We start from the raw sequence: 14,348 nt of genomic DNA, 5'->3' as shown, positions 1-14,348 counted from the left end.
TTGCAAAAATCAGAGTCAACTTGTCATCACAATGACAACAACTAGAGGAGTAGGACTCTGAAGGGGCCAAATTTGGCCTCGGGAGCCCATAGGTTCTGGGTCCTAGTTCATATTTTTACCAACCCATAACAATATGCATACAATGAACAATAAACAGGAGACAAAATAAGATGGAAACATTTGGAACTCCGGACAGCAATATTAAATAGTTTATTTATATTTTAAACATTTTAAATATACAGATTGTTTTTTAAAAAATAGTCTTCTGAAACTAATAATATACCTATCATTTAATATATTAGGGTCATAGATTACTGTATTGCATGAGAATGGGCAGACTTTGATTCTTATTGTCGTGTTAAAGGCTAAGGCATCCTAGACAATGGCTTGTAGAGGGCAGCATGGCAGCTGAAGGCCACACTGAATGGTGCATTCTGGAAAACTGGGCACACTGTAAAATTTCAGTCGTTTCTCGAGGTCACTTTTCTTCAGCATCAGCATTTCTTTAGGCAATTTAGAAAGGAATTTCTCGCTAGTGCATGGTCCCCTCTTCCCAGAGCTGTCTAAGTCCATTGTCTTGAGATGGCATGACTCTCCAAAGTCAGCCATTGGCACACTGAAGGAGCGGACAGTCTTTTTCTTCTTTTGGATATATACGCTTGAGGGAAGCTTGTGGCTGGTTGCATTTGAGCCTTCTTCTACAAAACAGCTGTCCAAGTTTGGATCCTCAGGCACTGGTACATCTTCATTAGAGAGCCATGGGGGAGAACTGAGAGACCCTCTTCGCGGCTGCACGGTTACCCGGCTTAGAGATGGTTTGCATTCTTCTTTCTCTGAACAAAAAGGGGAAAAGGCACCCGTTGTTTTAGGACTAGAGCTAGTTACCATGTTGAGGACCTGGTCGTCTTTCTCTGAGATGCCAACAGGCCTTGGCATATGTTGCAGGTTAACAGCTTTCACTGCAGCCTTCTGGATGAGGGACCAGTCTTTCCAGATGTCCTCTTGGGTTGTAAACTGAGATGTTACAGTGAAGCGAATGATTAACTTCTCTCTGAGCATTGCTGGAATAACAAAGAGCTTCCCCGACTTGTTTACATCTTTTAAGACTTTTTCTGTCTTCCAGTTGGGACCCTGTTTTTTTTTTAAAAAAGGTGCATATTTTAGACACAGCGATGAGTTTCCAAAGTGAGCAAACAATTCTGGACCCAGGTCCCTCCCACAGTTTCTCTTGAGTGGTCAAATATCTCTACCAGGCCTGTTAAAGAGAACATTGCCTACTAAATCATGAATTTTCAAATGACAGGAAAGCATGATTTGGTGGAGAGATACATGAAAAGGTCATCCAGTTGAAAGATTGGAGCAACTTCCCTATGAGGCATGAGGGAAGCTTAGAAAAAGTGAGCATAGGAGACACAGTATTGTGCATGCTATGGAGAAGGTAGATCTGGGGAGAAAGATATCCTTCTTCCCCACTTCCTCTTCCTCCTTCTATTTTTATTTATATAGCATCATTGATGTACTCTATAAAATGACATGGCACTCTATTCTTCTCTCATAATACTAAAACCTTGGATCAGCCCACTCAGTGGAAGATTCAAGATAACTAAAAGGAAGTACTTCTCCACACAGTGCATTGTTAAATTGTGAAATTCACTGCTTCAGAAAGTAGTGACAACTACCAGCTTGGCAGGTTTTAAAGGGGAACTAGAGAAATTCAAAGGTTAGAGCCATCAATAGTTATGAATCGGGATTGTTGCATAGCACCTCCAGTATCAGAAGCAGTGTATCACGGCATATTATTGCTGGGAAATGCAAGATTGAGGGTGGAGTTGAACTCATGTCCTTCTCATAGGTTTCCCATAAGAACTGGTTAGCCACTATGGAGTTTGTCACACTGGAGGCTAAGTGCCCAAATCCCGTGCATCGTTTTCCGACACTGGGGGCATTGAGCATTAATCCGACATTAACCCACACAGAAAGTGGACAAAATCGGCCCCTTTTTACTTTGGGGAAAATTCTCAGTGCCTTCAATGTTGTCTGAAAACAAACTGATTATATAGGTCAACTGTTAAATATTAAAGAAACCCTTTAGATTTACCTTTAAACGAAACACAACCAGTCCCAGGTGTCTCTTGGCAGGAATCTCAAAGAGAGGGTCGCTTCTAACCAGTGACTCAAAATATTTGGCCATCTCTGTACCCTGCAATTAAAAAAACAAAAACCCAGAGATATTTCGAGAGTTACAAAAATCATAGCATGCCGAATTAAAATAAAGCCACAGTCCTACTGTCTAAAATGAATCAAAGAATCATAGAATTGGAAGAGAACACAAGGGCCATACAATACACCTCCTTGCCATGCTAGAAGACACAATCAAAGCATCCCCAACATTTGGCCACCCAGCCTCTGTTTAAAAACCTCCAAAGAAAGAGATGCCACCACACTGTAAGGCAGCATATTCCACTGTCAAATAGCTCTTCCTATCAGGAAGTTCTTCCTAATATTTAGGCGGCATCTCTTTTCCATTTGAATTCACTGCTCCAGCTCTTTGGAGCAACAGAAAGCAAGCTTTCTGCATTCTCAATAAAACATCCTTTCAAATATTTAAACATGGCTGTCATGTCACATCTTAACCTTCTCTTCCCCAAGCTAAACATACCCTTCATAGGGCATGGTTTCCAGACCTTTCACTATTTTAGTCACCCTCTTCTGGATATGCTCCAGCTTGTCAATAACCCCCTTGAATTGTAGTGCCCAGAACTGGATATAGTATTCCATGTGAGGTCTGACCAAAGCAGAATAGAATGGCACTATTGCTTCCTTCTATCTAGACACTACATTCCTATTGATGCAGCCTAGGATCATATTGGCTTTTTTAGCTGCTGCATCACACTGTTGATATATTCAGCTCCTCAACAATGTTCAGAACATGAGTTCAGAACAAGCCAGGATTTGAGTTTCTGCTCTGCCATGGAAACCCACTGGGTGATCTTGGGTGAGTCACACATTCCCAGCCTCAGGAAACCTGATGAAAGCTTCACCTTAGGATCATCATAAGCTGGAACTGACTTGAAGGTACACAACAACAATTATTTTGTAATTACATTAGGTCATTAATGAGTGTAGACATGAATCCTCAAAATTATGAAATCATATGTCTGGCTTATAGGTGTTTACATAATATGATCAGTTGTGTTATGTACTCCTGTTTCTTTTGGAGCTGAGCAACGAGACATTATTATATATATATATACTCATGTATATGTCTAGAAATGTAAGTCAAAAATTGACCCAAAAAACTGAGTCAACATATCCACAGGTCAATTTAAGTACTGTATCTTAACTCTTATTTAAAAGAAGAAACCATCCCCTGGTGAAAAGCAAGAGTATAATCTATCCTGGAAGCACTGACCCCTTCTATTCTCTCATCCATCCAGCCTTAAGGGTGAGCACAAAGAGTTACGTCTGCTGGAATTTTGTAGGTTCTTTGACATTGTTTTGCTTTGCTTCATCCTTTAGATCCTTTGCTATATGCCCCTAAGTTTTACCTCGACTTATCCATGGGTCATAGCAAAATCCATAATTTTGTCCCCCAAACTTGCCCTCGACTTCTACATGGAGTCGACGTATAGTCGAGTATATACGGTATATTTACGTTTGTAATCTTAATTCACCTACATGTCTGACATGGTCTTGGAGCTTTTTCACACCAAATGAACGAATCACAAACCAGAGTTTCAAAGAGCGAAACCTTCGGCTCAGGGGGATTTGCCAGTGCTGTAAATGAAAAGCCATAGATGGGTTAGTCAAAAAGACTCTGTAAGACAGGCATGGGGCACCTCTGGCCTGCAAGCTGTATGCAGTCCATGGGGATTTTTTGTGCCCGCTACCAGCCCTCCAAGTCCCTGCATTCCCTCACTTTCTTTGCAAAAATAACCTCAAATCATTAAAGTGTCCCTCCTTCATCCAGGAGTGAGGAAATCCTGAAAACACCTCCCCTGCACCATCTCAACTACTAGTCTAAGCCAGACGTTCTTTCTTTTTTGTTTTTGACCCCTCACTGGATGGTCATGATGGGTCTCAACAAAGAGGCCGAGGAGTAAAAGATTAAGTCCCATGCCTTGCACAGTTTCTACTTTTGTTATGAGGCTGCCCTTGTGGTATCTCACCCTGGCTGAAATTCTCTTATGGAAATACACATTGTAAATGATGCTATGCATGTGAGGCTGAAGTATCACCATTCTGCAACTGACATATCCTGCTGATAATGATGGAAGCAGAGTTACACAGATAGCCTTGTTACCCAAATGCCAGGGTCCTAGGAGGGCACCCACAATTAATATTCAATGAAGGGAATTTTATTAGCTCAGTAGAAAACAGCAAGAGGGTTTGGGCAACTTAAAGCAGGGATCCAGCCTGTGCACACTGGTTCTGAAAACCAGAACTCCAGAGTGCCAGGTTCAAATCAGTTTTGTTCATTAATCAGAAGAAGTCATTTATTACATGAGCTCTGATTTATTATCATTTGACTCACCATGAAATCAGTAGCTGAACCTGAATTGGGATGTCTGAGGTAGACGGGATTAACACTGAAGGTTTGCTGTAACTTGTATTTGTCCTTGACCCTATAAAACAGGACAAAATGGTATATGGGAAGAATTCCGTGAAGATAAAACAACCAGATGTGTAAATAAGGTGACCTTTTGTGTCACACTTACCAAAATGCTGTGCAATCAAAGTGAACCATCATCCATTTGGAAGGATTGAAGGTGAAAGAATCGGCATATTCAATTCCATTCAGAAATACTCTGAATTCTGGGCAGAGAAATGCTGTTGCAGCGTATGCAGCATCAACATGCAACCAGAGTCCCTCTTTAGTACCTGGAGAGGAATTGACAATGGTATTCATGAAGTTAAATTGCAAATTTAGTGAAGGGACAAGACCTTTGAAATGACAATTCATTGGGCAGGATAGCATATTTTGCGTAAGCAAAACAACCATGCAGACACGGTGTAACTAAAGGATCTTACCAAAGGCTTACTAATTGGCTATTTGCTATTGCTTTGTCATGATGGCGGTAACTGTGGTATTTTCCAATTTGAGTCCAGCAAAATTCTAGCAGTCTTCAGTATTTGTGCTCATACATATAAAAGCAGTCTCCAGTATTTGCACTCATCATTTTTTGAGACCTTCTTTGACATGTAGATCTCTCATTTCATTTGAAAATTGATATCTAACATTGTACGTATATGATTATGGATCTTCCCCCAATATTTCTTCACCTTGGGACAACAGCTGGATTTTTTAAGGAAGGATTTTGAAGAGCATTGCAATTACTTACATATCGGACCCAGCTCCAAAAGACTGTCAAAAGCACAGACACCAGTTGTACCCAGAGTTGCACAAACCTAGACAAAACCAGAAAGTACAGTAGGACCTCATGAATGGAGATGCAAAGTATTAGCTAGCAAAAGTATTAGTATTAGTTAGTATTAAGTAATAGTATTAGTATTAAGTATTAGTTATTAGTATTAAGTATTAGTTAGCAAGGTGTTGGTAAAAGAGATTAAAATTTTACAGAAAGCTGAAGAAATTATACTTTATATAGGCTGTAGAAGCATGATGGTGTGCATGCTGGTTTCTTTTTACCCACTTGTGCATATGATTTAATAGTTTCACGACCTTTAAAACAATAATTTGAAGTAGATCTCACTGCTGACACTAGTCATTATACATATGAAGAGAATGCAAAACTTACAAAAATTGGTACCAGGCCACGGCTTTTGTCCTCTTCAATGGCTTTTTTAAGGGTTTCACCTCTCAAAGAAAAATTTTCGTCGACAGGCAGAAATCTCATCTTCACAAGCGAAATTAAGCCTGCCTTTTCAACAGAGGAGTGGGCCTGCACAGAAAGAGAAGCCACAGATTCTAGGCACTCAGCTGCTGGTGCTACTGGTCAGAAGATTCAGTACTGCCATAGGTTTAGTCCACCCTTCCCCAAACTGGTGTCCACCAAATGTGTTGTACTAGAAACCCTCCTCATCCCAACCATCATGGCATCATGCTGTCAAGAATTATAAGGGTTGTATTGCAACATCTCTGGGTAGCACTAAGTTGGGATAGATGAAAGCATGTGCAGAATAAGGCACATTATGTCAATTTAGTGTCATTATGGAAGGAAGTACTCATCACCTTCAAGTGGTGTTATTCAAAATAATTAACAACCAAGTCTTCAGATGTTTGCTCCCTCACTGCCAGGATCCTAGGAGCTTGCCATGTTGTTTACTCAGTTCCACATCTGGATGGTGTTTCCTCCAGCCCTGTTGGCACATCCCCAGCTCTCCTCAGCAGCTCCAGAGGATCCAGTCCTTCCCTCTCCTCTGATCTTCGCACTTCTCCATCCTCTCAGTCACTCCAGTCTCTTCCTCCCCTTTGCTACTTATGGCTCCCCTTTTAACTTCTCAAGCCTCCATGCCTTTGATCAATTTCAACCAGTTCCAACGAACCAGTACAAATTGGTTGAACAACTCTTTGTATAATTCCCCACCCACCCCTATGGAAGGAAGCATGAATGCTATGTCCTCGTGGCCATTTAGTGGCAGGGAAAGACAGGGGAGCACCTGAGCAGTGTCGAACTGTAGCCAAGATATGAGATGTCATTCTCTTAGATCTCCACCAAATGCACACATCCTCAGTGGAGATCTGGAACAACACCTACTTTTTTCATCCTTCAGTTACAAAATTGCACCTGGATATTGCTTAGGTAACTCCCGACCCCCGACCCCCAATTCCAGTCACAGCCACTAAATAGGCTAAGGAGTACTCTCCCATACTGGGAGCTGGACTGAAAGCCAGCCCAGTAAAATTGCTCTAGCAGAGCATTACTTTACATTCCATCTGCATTATGTAGGACCCCAGCCATTAATGGCTGGGATCCTCTCCACATTCCCATGTAAGCATGCACAACTCCTCACATTCCTACGTAAGCATGCAGAAGACAGCTGTCTTACTCTCCTCAAATCATACCACTGACATACACATAGTCTGCATCAAAATTGGGTGATCCTAGATATGGCTGCCCCCTGCCATATCTAGGGGAAACTACAATGCCTGAAGCAGACATATAATCTATAATGATTAACAGTCAGGAACTCTGTTTCGCTGTCCCCAAAATAGTGCCACTTGATTCCCTTGCTCACCAACCCTCACGTAGAACAAGAGGGCAAAGAGGAAATATATTGAACATAGAACTTGCTTTCTCAAAGTAGCTTTCCAGCAAAACTAATTTGTTCAGAGAAGGTTTGCCCTTGCCTTCCTCTGAGGCTGAGAGTGTGATTTGCTCACCCCATGATAGAATCATAGAATCGGAAGAGACCACAAGGGCCATCTAGTCCAACCCCCTGCCATAGGTTTGTCTTATGGTTGCCATATGTTGAGGACAACTTTCTTAAGGCACACAACAACAACATTATACTAGATATACTAATCTTAGTGATATAGAAAATTACTTCACACATTACACAGACATACATAACAGTAATTTACCTGATCTGAGGCGTAAGCAATAAGACGAGAGTTCAAAGTAGAGTCATCTGTATCTGGCTCAGATCCTTTCATTTCTAGAATTTTATAATTTCTTGCTGTCAGAAGAGCGATCAAGGTTGATTCACTGACAGTACTCTGGACAGAGGGAGGGAGGGAAGGGGAGACAGCAATTATTAAAAACAACATATATCAGCATACAGAAAGGTGCCAGAATAATAGAATCATAGAGTTGGAAGAGACCACAAGGGCCATCCAGTCCAACCCCCTTGCCATGCAGGAAATCCAAATCAAATCATCCTCGACAGATGGCCATCCAGCCTCTGTTTGAAGACCTCCAAGGAAGGAGACTCCACTACACTCCGAGGAAGGAGTGTGTTCCACTGTCGAACAGCCCTTACTGTCAGGAAGTTCCTCCTAATGTTGAGGTGGGATCTCTTTTCCTGCAGTTTGCATCCATTGTTCCAGGTCCTAGTCTCTGGAGCAGCAGAAAACAAGCTTGCTCCCTCCTCAATATGACATCCCTTCAAATATTTAAACAGAGCTATATTTGTTCAGAAGGGGGGTTGTCTTTGCTTTCCTATGAGGCTGAGAGTGTGTGACTTGCCTAAGATCATCCAGTGGGGTTCCATGGTCAAGCAGGTATTTGAACCCTGTTCTCCAGATTTATCACTTACCTGCAATATTCCTCCACCTTTGCTGTCTGGGTGATAGTGCAAGAATGTATGTGGGAGACCCAACATTTTGGCCAACCAGTCCATCACATTCATTTCCAGTTCTGTGCAGGCAGGGCTGGATGCCTACAAGTGACAGATAAACAAGGGAATCTCTTTTTGGTGGACCAAATTCTGCTCATGGAAGAATACATAAACATTTCTTCTTCTTGCCTAATGGTATTGTTCCTGTCCTAGTTAATTTATTTTGCATCCACTTCTTCCCACACCCCATGCAACTATCATATAGACAAAGATTTTGCCAACAGTTTGGGATGAAGGGACACTTACTATTCCAGGTGGATGGCTATGTCAATGGTACTGACTTTCTTACCACTAGCTACTGAAGAAAGAACAAAATGTGGGGAACATCCAATGAAACCCACAAGAGAACAAAGAAATGCATCTCAAGATCTGGAAAGATTGTCTTTTATTAGCAAAAGAGCCTGTCACATTTGGGCATGTGGGCATTCATAAGCATACCTTCCAACTTGGCAGGTACAGTTGCTATTAATCCTTTGTTGTCCCATTGCTTTTAGCTGCCTTTGAAATACCCCGTTTCTCTCTCCTCCTCCCTTTGTCTTCAGTTTACTTCTATTAGTGCAAAGTGAGTTCAAAGTGCAAAAGTAGTTTGCACTCAATTAATTCAACAGGGAAGAGAGGAGGGCAGGGGTGGACTCTTGCCTTTTGCAGTAGACACAGGCAAAAGCAAGCTGCTGCAGCCTTTCCTACCTTGTATGTACTTCCTCACTGATAACTTTTGTCATCCTGACCACACCCTGATGTTGCTTGGCCACACATGTCCTATGAATGAAGGCTGAAGGGTTTGTTTTGTTTTGTTTTGAATGTCTTGTAAGCAGATGGTGGAAAAACATTGGTAGCATTCAAGGATGCATGGATCTGGGTAGAAGCGAAAGGGACTGTAAGAAAACTGAAAGATTCTACAGGGGTTCAAGCCTTAGATTCCAAATAGTTCTGTACAGGCCAAGGCCAATATTTGTTGTTATTTGCCAACAAGTCAACTTCAATGTATGGCAAACCTATGAATTAAAGACCTCTGGGAGCTCTGCTTAGGGCCATAGCTTCCTTCATTACATCAGTCCACCTGCAGTGTGGTCTTACTCTTTTCCTACTTCCTTACACTTGATCAAGCTGCATTCTCAAGTCCAGAAAAGCAAGATATTCCAGGTAAGGTTATCAGACTGAAAACTGGAGAAGGCTTCTCCATATTCCATGGTTGTGCAGAAGCTGGAATTTCAGCAGAAGCTGCTTGTCATGCAAATGGATAACAAAGAACAATTGCTGACAGTACCTCTTCTAAAGGACTGAAGCCCTCTCCACTCTTCATTTTGGCAACACTACAAAGTGTCCCCTTATGGGGATTTAAAGGCAAAAGGTATTCAGCAATGGTTTACCATTGCCTTCTTCTGCACCATAACAACTCCTTTAGAGGTATCTGAAGTGCCACTACCATTGTCTCTGACAGAGGACTTTATCACATGGAAGGCTAAGTGCCCAAAACCCATGCAGAAACAGGATTTAAATCCTGAGGAAAACCCATAAAAGCGGGATCATTTTCAGACACATCGAGGGCATTTCAGAAAATCCCAGAAGTAAAAAGCAGCTGATTTTGTCCACTTTCTGTGAAGGTTAATGTTGGATTAACGCTCAGTGCCCCCAACATCATCTGAAAACGATCCCGCTTTTGCGGGATTTTCCCGATTTAAGTTGTAGCTCAGACTACTACAACACACTCAAGTCAGGTAAAATTAGCACCAGTAGTTCATTTACCCAAGTAAATCCTAGGCAATTGATGGCATCTGCCAGCATGTCCCCCAAGAGCGAAGGCCAGGAGTTGAGCGCTGGGAAGTAGGCGTGCATGTGTGGGCTTTGCCAGTGGACAACCTAGGTGGAAACAACAGTCAGGAAAAATAACAACTATACAATAGGAAGGGGCTGATTTGACAGCAATAGAGCAGAAAGTGACTCTTCAAAGCCTTGTCACAACTTGCTGTCTCATCCCTTGCCACCAGAAGCATCTGCCTCATTCCACCCCACAGTAGGGCAAGCCTTATGCAAGGATATGAAAAATACTATGGCTGTTGCTATTCTTACTCTCAGTTTCATAACTCAGTTTGTTACTTTGGGCCATCAATAGTTCAGATTCTATCCAAGAATCTAGGACTCGTCCATTTTCAGTCAGTTTGGAATTGCTCCTAGAGCACCTGTCACAACTGGAACCATGGTTGCTTTCTTTTCCCAGAGATGGTGAATATCAGTTTGTAGGTCTTGAGATTCCATTCTTTGTATTTAATTCTGTCATCCCCAAGACTTGACATATCTATGATCCAAAAGTTTGTTTTTCTCAACCGCAAGTACGTTGGGCATACTATGGTCTAAATGTTCCTGATTATATATTATAATTAATTTTAAAAAATCAGTTTTACACAGAAAAGATAAAATTGGAAGAAAAAACCCAGAGAATTATACAAACAGAAAAAGGTAAAGAAAGGTAGAGAAAAAAGAGAAAAAAGAGAAATTTTTAAAAACTCATAAGAAAATATAAGCATCAAATACCATCAAACAAAAAGCCCAACAAAATACCTTCTTCGTTGACTGCACACAAATTAATTTTGTCATATTAAGTGGGGTGGAGAATGAGTATTTTGTTGGGTTTTTTTGTTCGATGGTAAATATTGAAATCTATAAATTGAGATGCAGTACCTCTGGCATCTGCAATCAAAAAATTGGAAGAAGAGTAGGACTTGGAAGGACAGCTGTGAAGGAACTAGACAAGATCCTGAATTGTAAAGATATATAATTGAATAGTGAAGTTAGAATGGTTTTTGCCATCATATTTCCAATTTCTGTATATGGTTGTCAAAGATGGACAGTGACTGTAGTTTCAGTGGGGAAAGTGGCAATTCCAAATGGAACGATGAAACTTCTGGATGCATTCACCATAGAGAGATCACAACAGTGCAACGGAAAAAAAGGGACACTACTTGCATTACTTGCAATGTGCCACATTAGCTGAAGATTCCTCACTGATTCCTAAATTCTTAGATATAATCTGCATCATTGACGGTCCAAAGCTCCAGTCAATAAAACTGGATAGACTGACAGACACTGAGAAGAATAAGAATAAAGAGGCCCTTCCTTCTACACAACCATTAAAGTCAAGGGATCCTTCGCCCTGCTTATTTTACAGGAAAGGAGAGGGCTAAGCTCATTAATGCATCTATCTTAGATCTGATCATAGAAGTGTTGCGTTCTTAGACAAAGACAAAGGAAATACAGTCGTGTGTAGTGCAGAGATTAAATATTTCTGCTTTAGTGTGAAATTTATCTCAGCGAAACACATTCATGATATACATTTGTAGAGAGGAAGCAGCAATCATTTTCTGTTCTTTATATCTAAAAAGGCATCAAGAGGAGCTGCAAGGATAAGCCAAACTATTACTGTTAGGGTTTAAAAAAAAAAGCTAATGCAGCATAGCATAAAAGATACAGAATGATACAAATATACATCAGATATATTATCTTGGCAATCTTTCTAACTTCACTGAAGTGCTAGATGCTAGAAATCCCTTGCCTTTGCCATGTCTTTTAAAATCATCATCTAGGGCAGGAACTATCTTGCCTTTTCTTATTGATACATAAGATGCTCTGTGAGCCTTTCAAGCTGCAGAAGAGTATATAACTACTGTGAACAAACGAACAAATGAATGAATGATCTAAAGTTGATATTGTGAATGTATACTGAGTCTCCCATTTTAAACCCACTGCATGCCTACTACTTACTACAGTATATTCTTACCCCAGGCATGATGATCTTCTCTATGTCTTTGAAGATGGTGTCCCAGCTCTCTGGCTCAAAGGGGGCTCTGTCCGGCAACTGGTCTTTCATGTAGCCTGGCTGAACATTGGGATACACTTGTCTGTCCCTCACATTGGTCAGGTATTGGCAGATGTAGTCCACCATCTCTTTTCCTGGAAGAAGCAATAGGCATAAATTCAGACACAAGAGTTTCTACAAATTTGGGGATAGTTTTTGCATGTGTCTCACCAGAGTATCAAAGTGTTGGCTTATACATGGGCGTTCCCTATCATAGGATGTCATTTATATTCAACTCCAAATACAACACTTTTCAGTGAAGGCACTTCACTTGTTTACTGTTCTAAGTACTTCTGAGTATTCCTTGCCTAACAAAACCCTATGAAATCCATATGGTCACCATAAATTGACTTGAAGATGTACACACTGTGAACAAATGAATCTCTCCAAACTTCACTTTGGATCTCAAACGCTAAGACCATTAGCCATGTTGGCCAGTACTGATGGAAAATGGAGTCTGCCAACACCTGAAGACCTGAGGGTTTTTCATCTTTGGTCATGTCCATAATGTTTTCCACCTGAACTAAGGAGGTGTTGCAAAATTTTTAGCATTGCAGTAACCCAAAACTTCAGTAGAGCATTGAAATATAGTTTAGGCCTCCAAAGAAAATGGTCAAGTAAAGTTACCGAGGGAATGGAAACAAAGCAAATGTAATAATTCCAGGTGTGAACTCACTCTCTGCAATGTTAGAAATTTAGAGACAGAATGAACTTTTCATTGGGGGACAGAATTCATATAGGGAGGCAAGGGGCTCTTTTTGCTCCCCCCACTGCTACATCATTACATGTTGCCTTGAGAAGACCTCATTGGGCAAAAGGTGCCTAGAACGTGAGATATTTTCAGGAATTTCACAGGGAATATTATAAAAGCAACAGCTTTATCCTCTTGCTTTGCATCTGATACTCCGCACTATATTCCCCCTGAACACAGGTCCTCTGCTTAGTGCTTTCGATGGATAGCCAGCAATTGCTCTTCAGGGACTTGCTCATTTTAAGATGCCACCAAAGCTTTGAGAACCACCAAAGCTCAACAAAGCATTCATTCTCCCTCCAAGCCAATCTACTCACCTCTCTGCCTGTATTCCTCAGGGTCCATGCTGTTGCTTTCTATAGGTATTGCTTCTTCTTCCAAAGTTCTTTGCAATGACAGCTCCGTTGTTTCTCAGCTGATGCCCCCTTCATCCTGCTGCCTTTTTTATACCCCCCTTTATCTAAAAAGCTTGGCAGACTCTACGTCATCAGGCTATTAAGAAATATATTTTGATGGCTCCTCCCTCCTTTTGCTTCTCCTTTCTCTGCTTGTTCAGGATTCCTTTGAAGTCTAGGAAATTGGAGCCCTCATTCATCTTTTCATCAGAACAGGAAACAGGATACAACGCATGGATCAGAAGGGTGGCCAGATATCATAACCGCAAAGGAGGACAAAATACCATAAAATGTGGATCATTCAAGGAAAATGTAGGACATTGCAAAATAAAAGCTAAAAGCACTGGGAACTTCTTAGAAAGTTTTGTAAAAATCGATGGCTATAAATAATATAGTACAAAGAAAAATATATAAGATATAAATTAATAAGTTCAAAATACAACTAAGGGGAAAACTAAGGGTCATAAATATATAAATATAGCTTGTATAGGCTGGAATATTGTAAAGAAGAAAAAGAAAAGAAACTGTATAATCTTGTTTCTCTTTGTAAAATGCTGAATCTTAACAAACTTAAGGTTTGAGGTTTTTGGGGCTATGTGGCCATATTCCAGAAGAGTTTATCCCTAACGTTTCACCGGCATCTGTGGCTGACATCTTCAGAGATTGCTCTGAAGATTCAGAAATTGCAATCTCTGAAGAGGCCAGCCACAGATGCCGGTGAAACGTCAGGAATAAACTCTTCTAGAACACAGTCACATAACTAGAAAAAACCCACAAAAACAAATACAATTATACCTCTGCATCACTATGGGTACAGATACCTCCCTATGTGATAGCTGAGTCTTCCTTCCCTACTACTGTTAACATCATCCAAACACACTTAATGACAACAAAGTAGCTTGGGCAAAAAATAGCTTGTGGTTCCTTAAAGACTAACAAATTTTGTTTAATGTAAGCTTTTAGCTTGCCACAAGAAAGTTTGATGTAAGCTAAGTTATGTCTCACCCATCTGTTCCACTTATTCTGTGTAAAACCATATCCTTCAACT

General features: G+C 40.8%; 1 protein-coding gene across 2 annotated transcripts; it reads right to left on the bottom strand.

Moving 5' to 3' along the window:
- Window positions 1-275: 275 nt before the first annotated feature.
- On the bottom strand, window positions 276-13,301 carry HDC (histidine decarboxylase). 2 transcript variants are annotated; one of them, XM_089537856.1, is made up of 12 exons: window positions 13,223-13,301; window positions 12,077-12,249; window positions 10,048-10,161; window positions 8,221-8,343; window positions 7,547-7,681; window positions 5,760-5,903; window positions 5,343-5,409; window positions 4,719-4,881; window positions 4,535-4,625; window positions 3,679-3,777; window positions 2,099-2,200; window positions 276-1,131 (listed from the first exon to the last, which is right to left on the bottom strand). In XM_089537856.1, the coding sequence occupies exons 1-12, from the start codon at window positions 13,248-13,250 to the stop codon at window positions 376-378; spliced, it is 1,995 nt and encodes a 664-aa protein (XP_089393982.1). In that variant the 5' UTR covers window positions 13,251-13,301; the 3' UTR covers window positions 276-375. The 2 variants fall into 2 exon arrangements, with proteins under 2 accessions (XP_089393982.1, XP_089393983.1); XM_089537857.1 differs by lacking the exon at window positions 3,679-3,777.
- Window positions 13,302-14,348: the final 1,047 nt, after the last annotated feature.

Source organism: Sceloporus occidentalis, unplaced genomic scaffold (assembly GCF_023333645.1).
Source record: "Sceloporus occidentalis isolate IW3139 unplaced genomic scaffold, rSceOcc1.0.p SCAF_9, whole genome shotgun sequence".
Classification (NCBI taxonomy): domain Eukaryota; kingdom Metazoa; phylum Chordata; class Lepidosauria; order Squamata; family Phrynosomatidae; genus Sceloporus; species Sceloporus occidentalis.
The sequence above is the reverse complement of the archived record's forward strand: the minus strand, read 5'-3'. Positions and strand labels throughout refer to the sequence as shown.